At 46.6% G+C, this 9,979-nt stretch overlaps 1 protein-coding gene across 1 annotated transcript in view; it reads right to left on the reverse strand.

Annotated features, from left to right (window-relative positions):
• LOC148453777 (uncharacterized) overlaps window positions 1-8,715 on the reverse strand; it is a 38,820-nt gene extending 30,105 nt beyond the window's left edge. The window contains exons 1-2 of the mRNA XM_088461728.1: window positions 8,659-8,715; window positions 2,260-2,289 (exon numbers count right to left, since the gene is read on the reverse strand). Of these exons, the coding sequence (XP_088317854.1) occupies window positions 2,260-2,289; window positions 8,659-8,707 (79 nt within the window). The 5' untranslated portion in view covers window positions 8,708-8,715. The remainder of the gene's footprint in view (window positions 1-2,259; window positions 2,290-8,658) is intronic.
• Between the last annotated feature and the right edge of the window lie 1,264 nt (window positions 8,716-9,979).

Genomic DNA, 9,979 nt, shown 5'->3' on the forward strand with positions numbered 1-9,979 from the left:
AGTGATCAGCGTGTGGTGTGTGTAGCAGTGATCAGCGTGTGGTGTGTGTAGCAGTGATCAGCGTGTGGTGTGTGTAGCAGTGATCAGTGTGTGGTGTGTGTAGCAGTGATCAGCGTGTGGTGTGTGTAGCAGTGATCAGCGTGTGGTGTGTGTAGCAGTGATCAGCGTGTGGTGTGTGTAGCAGTGATCAGCGTGTGGTGTGTGTGTAGCAGTGATCAGCGTGTGGTGTGTGTGGCAGTGATCAGCGTGTGGTGTGTGTGTAGCAGTGATCGGCGTGTGGTGTGTGTGTGTAGCAGTGATCAGCGTGTGGTGTGTGTAGCAGTGATCAGCGTGTGGTGTGTGTGGCAGTGATCAGCGTGTGGTGTGTGTAGCAGTGATCAGCGTGTGGTGTGTGTAGCAGTGATCAGCGTGTGGTGTGTGTAGCAGTGATCAGCGTGTGGTGTGTGTGTAGCAGTGATCAGTGTGTGGTGTGTGTATAGCAGTGATCAGTGTGTGGTGTGTGTAGCAGTGATCAGCGTGTGGTGTGTGTAGCAGTGATCGGCGTGTGGTGTGTGTAGCAGTGATCGGCGTGTGGTGTGTGTAGCAGTGATCGGCGTGTGGTGTGTGTGTAGCAGTGATCAGCGTGTGGTGTGTGTGTAGCAGTGATCGGCGTGTGGTGTGTGTGTAGCAGTGATCAGCGTGTGGTGTGTGTGGCAGTGATTAGTGTGTGGTTTGTGTGTAGCAGTGATCAGGGTGTGGTGTGTGTAGCAGTGATCAGCGTGTGGTGTGTGTAGCAGTGATCAGCGTGTGGTGTGTGTAGCAGTGATCAGCGTGTGGTGTGTGTAGCAGTGATCAGCGTGTGGTGTGTGTAGCAGTGATCAGCGTGTGGTGTGTGTCAGTGATTAGTGTGGGGGTCTGTTTAGACCACACAGCTGATCACTTGGGCCGGCTCCGGGCTCTGCTCTCCCCGTTAGAGCAGGGCAGGAGGCCGGTAACTGGGGGAGACCCTGGATAACGCCACCTCCAGGTGACGTTATTATCACAGAGCTTTCCCCGGTATTTTTTTACAATATATTTTTCATATCTTTGGTCGGATCACATTTCTCATTACAGTTATGGGAAATGTGATCTGATTACTAAAAATAAGGTACACACACAACACAATAGTAACACTCATTATCTTGTAGGTACATTTGCTGCACAAGTGTTGTCACTTTCAACAACTGTGATTGAATTATGTTGTTAAATCACTGTCACATGGAAACATTAATCCCTTATTGTGTTAACATTGTTTCTAACTTTGACAACTGAACATGTATATTTGGGCATTTAATCCCAATACCTACACAATGTTGCTGTCATAAATAAGGGGACTAGATAAAAACAGAGGGCCTGATTCAGAGCCGCTCGCTGCTGTTTTTTTTTTAACCAGGCCGCTCGCAAAGCTGTGGGTGGTCACCCACAGCTTGTGCGAGCGGCCTGGAGCCCGTTGTGATTATCACGGCTTGCGATGAGACCCTGTGGTAGGGTCTCGGCTCCCGCAAGCCCGAGTGGACTTCCTGCTCTAATAGAGCATGAAGTCCACTACTGACATCACTAGTGATGTCAGTAGGGCTGCCCACAAACGCCAGGCGTTCCTAAGGGAACGCCTGCATTTGTGCAGCCACCCCGCCTACAAAACGGGGCGAGCTGTCACTCACCATCGACAGCCGCTCCGTCTTGTAGCGAGCCCCGAGGCGACTGAACTTCAGTCGCACGCTGGGGTTTGCACACGCCGGAGGCAGCGCATGCGCAGTGGGGGAACATCGACCCGCTTGCGAGAGCTGTGCGCTTGCAGGCTGGTCTGAATCAGCCTCAGAGCATTATATCTGAGTCTCTCCTAGAATCCCTCTGCCCTAGGGAAGGTTCCCTAATAATCCTATGTACCTCTGTGCTCCCCCTCTATAGGGAATGTGTAATTAGATATACTGTACATACATTAGCCCTTTATGATATTTTCCTACAGTTACAGGTTTTGTTTTTCCTTTTATGTTTCTGCCCATAGTGACTCATAGAATCCACGTTATTTACTAATAGTTACATTTTACTACATCATAAACTTCAGCTCTACAAGTGCAGCACTTTTATACTGGCTCCAGGGATCACCAGCAGCCACAAAGTATTATTTGGGATTTATATATATATAATAAACTTTTACTATTTGTAGGTTTTCTACATTATAAGAGCAGAGTGTTATCTCCACTAGGGGCTAATTTATCCTAGGACCCTGGTATAACTCACCATACTTCTGCGGAGACACCGATGCGGCATCTGGGTGTAGAAATAAATAAATAGAGGTTAGTTAGTAACATTATCCTGTTCCCTCCCCAAATTATCTCCCATCACACCTGTATAATATTATCCTGTGCTCCTCCCCCACCTGTCTCCTATTACACCTGTATAATATTATCCTGTGCTCCTCCCCCACCTGTCTCCTATCACACCTGAATAATATTATCCTGTGCTCCTCCCCCACCTGTCTCCCATCACACCTGTATAATATTATCCTGTGCTCCTCCCCCACCTGTCTCCCATCACACCTGTATAATATTATCCTGTGCTCCTCCCCCACCTGTCTCCTATCACACCTGTATAATATTATCCTGTGCTCCTCCCCCACCTGTCTCCTATCACACCTGTATAATATTATCCTGTGCTCCTCCCCCACCTGTCTCCTATCACACCTGTATAATATTATCCTGTGCTCCTCCCCCACCTGTCTCCTATCACACCTGTATAATATTATCCTGTGCTCCTCCCCCACCTGTCTCCTATCACACCTGTATAATATTATCCTGTGCTCCTCCCCCACCTGTCTCCTATCACACCTGTATAATATTATCCTGTGCTCCTCCCCCACCTGTCTCCTATCACACCTGTATAATATTATCCTGTGCTCCTCCCCCACCTGTCTCCTATCACACCTGTATAATATTATCCTGTGCTCCTCCCCCACCTGTCTCCTATCACACCTGTATAATATTATCCTGTGCTCCTCCCCCACCTGTCTCCTATCACACCTGTATAATATTATCCTGTGCTCCTCCCCCACCTGTCTCCCATCACACCTGTATATTATCCTGTGCTCCTCCCCCACCTGTCTCCTATCACACCTGTATAATATTATCCTGTGCTCCTCCCCCACCTGTCTCCTATCACACCTGTATAATATTATCCTGTGCTCCTCCCCCACCTGTCTCCTATCACACCTGTATAATATTATCCTGTGCTCCTCTCCCACCTGTCTCCTATCACACCTGTATAATATTATCCTGTGCTCCTCCCCCACCTGTCTCCCATCACACCTGTATAATATTATCCAGTGCTCCTCTCCCATCTGTCTCCTATCACACCTGTATAATATTATCCTGTGCTCCTCCCCCACCTGTCTCCTATCAGACCTGTATAATATTATCCAGTGCTCCTCTCCCATCTGTCTCCTATCACACCTGTATAATATTATCTTGTGCTCCTCCCCCACCTGTCTCCTATCACACCTGTATAATATTATCCTGTGCTCCTCTCCCACCTGTCTCCTATCACAGCTGTATGATATTATCCTGTGCTCCTCTCCCACCTGTCTCCTATCACACCTGTATAATATTATCCTGTGCTCCTCCCCCACCTGTCTCCCATCACACCTGTATAATATTATCCTGTGCTCCTCTACTACCTGTCTCCTATCACACCTGTATAATATTATCCTGTGCTCCTCCCTCACCTGTCTCCTATCACACCTGTATAATATTATCCTGTGCTCCTCCCCCACCTGTCTCCTATCACACCTGTATAATATTATCCTGTGCTCCTCCCCCACCTGTCTCCCATCACACCTGTATAATATTATCCTGTGCTCCTCCCCCACCTGTCTCCTATTACACCTGTATAATATTATCCTGTGCTCCTCCCCCACCTGTCTCCTATCACACCTGTATAATATTATCCTGTGCTCCTCCCCCACCTGTCTCCTATCTCACCTGTATAATATTATCCTGTGCTCCCCCACCTGTCTCCTATCTCACCTGTATAATATTATCCTGTGCTCCTCCCCCACCTGTCTCCCATCACACCTGTATAATATTATCCTGTGCTCCTCCCTCACCTGTCTCCCATCACACCTGTATAATATTATCCTGTGCTCCTCCCTCACCTGTCTCCCATCACACCTGTATAATATTATCCTGTGCTCCTCCCCCACCTGTCTCCTATCACACCTGTATAATATTATCCTGTGCTCCTCCCCCACCTGTCTCCCATCACACCTGTATATTATCCTGTGCTCCTCCCCCACCTGTCTCCTATCACACCTGTATAATATTATCCTGTGCTCCTCCCCCACCTGTCTCCCATCACACCTGTATATTATCCTGTGCTCCTCCCCCACCTGTCTCCTATCACACCTGTATAATATTATCCTGTGCTCCTCCCCACCTGTCTCCTATCACACCTGTATAATATTATCCTGTACTCCTCTCCCACCTGTCTCCTATCACACCTGTATAATATTATCCTGTGCTCCTCCCCCACCTGTCTCCTATCACACCTGTATAATATTATCCTGTGCTCCTCCCCCACCTGTCTCCCATCACACCTGTATATTATCCTGTGCTCCTCTCCCACCTGTCTCCTATCACACCTGTATAATATTATCCTGTGCTCCTCCCCCACCTGTCTCCCATCACACCTGTATAATATTATCCTGTGCTCCTCTCCCACCTGTCTCCTATCACACCTGTATAATATTATCCTGTGCTCCTCCCTCACCTGTCTCCTATCACACCTGTATAATATTATCCTGTGCTCCTCCCCCACCTGTCTCCTATTACACCTGTATAATATTATCCTGTGCTCCTCCCCCACCTGTCTCCTATCACACCTGTATAATATTATCCTGTGCTCCTCCCTCACCTGTCTCCTATTACACCTGTATAATATTATCCTGTGCTCCTACCCCACCTGTCTCCCATCACACCTGTATAATATTATCCTGTGCTCCTCTCCCACCTGTCTCCTATCACACCTGTATAATATTATGCTGTGCTCCTCTCCCACCTGTCTCCTATCACACCTGTATAATATTATGCGTGCTCCTTCCCCACCTGTCTCCCATCACACCTGTATAATATTATCCTGTGCTCCTCTCCCACCTGTCTCCTATCACACCTGTATAATATTATCCTGTGCTCCTCTCCCACCTGTCTCCTATCACAGCTGTATGATATTATCCTGTGCTCCTCTCCCACCTGTCTCCTATCACACCTGTATAATATTATCCTGTGCTCCTCCCCCACCTGTCTCCCATCACACCTGTATAATATTATCCTGTGCTCCACCCCCACCTGTCTCCCATCACACCTGTATAATATTATCCTGTGCTCCTCCCTCACCTGTCTCCCATCACACCTGTATAATATTATCCTGTGCTCCTCCCCACCTGTCTCCCATCACAGCTGTATAATATAATCCTGTGCTCCTCCCTCACCTGTCTCCCATCACAGCTGTATAATATTATCCTGTGCTCCTCCCCCACCTGTCTCCCATCACACCTGTATAATATTATCCTGTGTACTCCCCCACCTGTCTCCCATCACACCTGTATAATATTATCCTGTGTCCTCCCCCACCTGTCTCCCATCACACCTGTATAATATTATCCTGTGCTCCTCCCCCACCTGTCTCCCATCACACCTGTATAATATTATCCCGTGCTCCTCCCCCACCTGTCTCCCATCACACCTGTATAATATTATCCTGTGCTCCTCCCTCACCTGTCTCCCATCACATCTGTATAATATTATCCTGTGCTCCTCTCCCACCTGTCTCCCATCACACCTGTATAATATTATCCTGTGCTCCTCTCCCCCACCTGTCTCCTATCACACCTGTATAATATTATCCTGTGCTCCTCCCCCCACCTGTCTCCTATCACACCTGTATTATATTATCCTGTGCTCCTCCCCCATCTGTCTCCCAACACAGCTGTATAATATTATCCTGTGCTCCTCCCCCTCCTGTCTCCCATCACACCTGTATAATATTATCCTGTGCTCCTCCCCACCTGTCTCCCCTCACAGCTGTATAATATTATCCTGTGCTCCTCTCCCTCCTGTCTCCCATCACACCTGTATAATATTATCCTGTGCTCCTCCCCCACCTGTCTCCCATCACACCTGTATAATATTATCCTGTGCTCCTCTCCCACCTGTCTCCTATCACACCTGTATAATATTATCCTGTGCTCCTTCCCCACCTGTCTCCCATCACACCTGTATTATATTATCCTGTGCTCCTACCCCACCTGTCTCCTATCACACCTGTATAATATTATCCTGTGCTCCTACCCCACCTGTCTCCCATCACACCTGTATAATATTATCCTGTGCTCCTCTCCCACCTGTCTCCTATCACACCTGTATAATATTATGCTGTGCTCCTTCCCCACCTGTCTCCCATCACACCTGTATAATATTATCCTGTGCTCCTACCCCACCTGTCTCCTATAACACATGTATAATATTATCCTGTGCTCCTACCCCACCTGTCTCCCATCACACCTGTATAATATTATCCTGTGCTCCTCTCCCACCTGTCTCCTATCACACCTGTATAATATTATCCTGTGCTCCTTCCCCACCTGTCTCCCATCACACCTGTATAATATTATCCTGTGCTTCTCCCTCACCTGTCTCCCATCACACCTGTATAATATTATCCTGTGCTCCTCCCCCATCTGTCTCCCATCACACCTGTATTATATTATCCTGTGCTCCTACCCCACCTGTCTCCCATCACAGCTGTATAATATTATCCTGTGCTCCTCTCCCACCTGTCTCCCATCACACCTGTATAATATTATCCTGTGCTCCACCCCCCACCTGTCTCCTATCACACCTGTATAATATTATCCTGTGCTCCTCCCCCACCTGTCTCCCATCACATCTGTATAATATTATCCTGTGCTCCTCTCCCACCTGTCTCCTATCACAGCTGTATAATATTATCCTGTGCTCCTCCCTCACCTGTCTCCCATCACACCTGTATAATATTATCCTGTGCTCCTCTCCCACCTGTCTCCCATCACACCTGTATAATATTATCCTGTGCTCCTCTCCCACCTGTCTCCCATCACACCTGTATAATATCATGTGCTCCTCTCCCACCTGTCTCCCATCACAGCTGTATGATATTATCCTGTGCTCCTCTCCCACCTGTCTCCTATCACACCTGTATAATATTATCCTGTGCTCCTCTCCCACCTGTCTCCCATCACAGCTGTATAATATTATCCTGTGCTCCTCTCCCACCTGTCTCCCATCACAGCTGTATAATATTATCCTGTGCTCCTCTCCCACCTGTCTCCCATCACAGCTGTATAATATTATCCTGTGCTCCTCTCCCACCTGTCTCCCATCACACCTGTATAATATTATCCTGTGCTCCACCCCCCACCTGTCTCCTATCACACCTGTATAATATTATCCTGTGCTCCTCCCCCACCTGTCTCCCATCACATCTGTATAATATTATCCTGTGCTCCTCCCTCACCTGTCTCCCATCACACCTGTATAATATTATCCTGTGCTCCTCTCCCACCTGTCTCCCATCACAGCTGTATGATATTATCCTGTGCTCCTCTCCCACCTGTCTCCTATCACACCTGTATAATATTATCCTGTGCTCCTCTCCCACCTGTCTCCCATCACAGCTGTATAATATTATCCTGTGCTCCTCTCCCACCTGTCTCCCATCACACCTGTATAATATTATCCTGTGCTCCTCCTCCACCTGTCTCCTATCACACCTGTATGATATTATCCTGTGCTCCTCTCCCACCTGTCTCCTATCACACCTGTATAATATCATCCTGTGCTCCTCTCCCACCTGTCTCCTATCACACCTGTATATTATCCTGTGCTCCTCTCCCACCTGTCTCCCATCACACCTGTATAATATTATCCTGTGCTCCTCCCCCACCTGTCTCTTATTATACAATAGCTGTATAATATAATAATAATCTGTCACCATGTTGGTACATTTCTATATTTGTAGAGTAATTCTGCATTATCTGAGAAACACGTACAGTATCAGGCTCATCCCTCAGTGCAGCAGGTATTAGGTATGATCCATATTACACCTCCTGTGTCTGTGCGTTCTGGTATGTAATATTACCATCTGTTAGTGTCATCTCCAATCCCTCTTACCCCCCATCCCTCTTACCCCCCATCCCGATACCTCTATCCATAATATCCCATCCCTCTTACCCCCATCCCCAATACCTCTATCCCTAATATCTCATCCCTCTTACCCCCCATCCCCAATACCTCTATCCATAATATCCCATCCCTCTTACCCACGTATTCCTCTTATCCCCCCCATTCCTCTTACCTCCATCCCCAATAGCTCTATCCCTAATTTACCATCCCTCTTACCCCCATCCCCAATACCTCTATCCCTAATATCCCATCCCTCTTACCCCACCATCCCTCTTACCCCCCATCCCTCACCCTCCCATCCCTCTTACCCTCCCATCCCTCTATCCCTAATATCCCATCCCTCTTGCCCCCTTCCCTCTTGCCACCATTACTCTTGACCCCCCATCCCTCTTGACCCCCCATCCCTCTTACCCCCCATCCCTCTTACCTTGCAGCAGAACAGCCGCCACCACCACACACAGAATAATCACTTTCATCTTCTCCTCTCTCTGTGTACAGGACTCTGTGTCTCTCCTGCTTATATAGCAGCAATTCCCTCCCCCCTGTGTCACTCCCTACCACTCCCAGCCCCTGGTTATATCTACACAGGTACATAATACCTGATATACACAGCACATAATCACTGGTCTAGTATATAATGAACAGTCCTATATACACAGGTACATAATACCTGATATACACAGCACATAATCACTGGTCTAGTATATAATGTACAGTCCTATATACACAGGTACATAATACCTGATATACACAGCACATAATCGCTGGTCTAGTATATAATGTACAGCCCTATATACACTGGTACATAATACCTGATATACACGGCACATAATCACAGGTCTAGTATATAATGTACAGTCCTATATACACTGGTACATAATACCTGATATACACGGCACATAATCGCTGGTCTAGTATATAATGTACAGCCCTATATACACTGGTACATAATACCTGATATACACAGCACATAATTGCTGGTCTAGTATATAATGTACAGTCCTATATACACTGGTATATAATACCTGATATACACAGCACATAATCACTGGTCTAGTATATAATGTACGGTCCTATATACACTGGTACATAATACCCGATATACACAGCACATAATCACTGGTCTAGTATATAATGTACAGTCCTATATACACTGATACATAATACCCGATATACACAGCACATAATCACTGGTCTAGTATATAATGTACAGTCCTATATACACTGGTACATAATACCCGATATACACAGGACATAATCACTGGTCTAGTATATAATGTACAGTCCTATATACACTGGTACATAATACCCGATATACACGGCACATAATCACTGGTCTAGTATATAATGTACAGTCCTATATACACTGGTACATAATACCTGATATACACAGCACATAATCACAGGTCTAGTATATAATGTACAGTCCTATATACACTGGTACATAATACCTGATATACACAGCACATAATCACAGGTCTAGTATAAAATGTACAGTCCTCTATACACTGGTACATAATACCTGATATACACAGCACATAATCACTGGTCTAGTATATAATGTACAGTCCTATATACACTGGTACATAATACCCGATATACACAGCACATAATCACTGGTCTAGTATATAATGTACAGTCCTATATACACTGGTACATAATACCCGATATACACAGCACATAATCACTGGTCTAGTATATAATGTACAGTCCTATATACACTGGTACATAATACCCGATATACACAG

Source organism: Taudactylus pleione, unplaced genomic scaffold (assembly GCF_031769625.1).
Source record: "Taudactylus pleione unplaced genomic scaffold, aTauple2 ptg001090l, whole genome shotgun sequence".
NCBI classification, from domain to species: domain Eukaryota; kingdom Metazoa; phylum Chordata; class Amphibia; order Anura; family Myobatrachidae; genus Taudactylus; species Taudactylus pleione.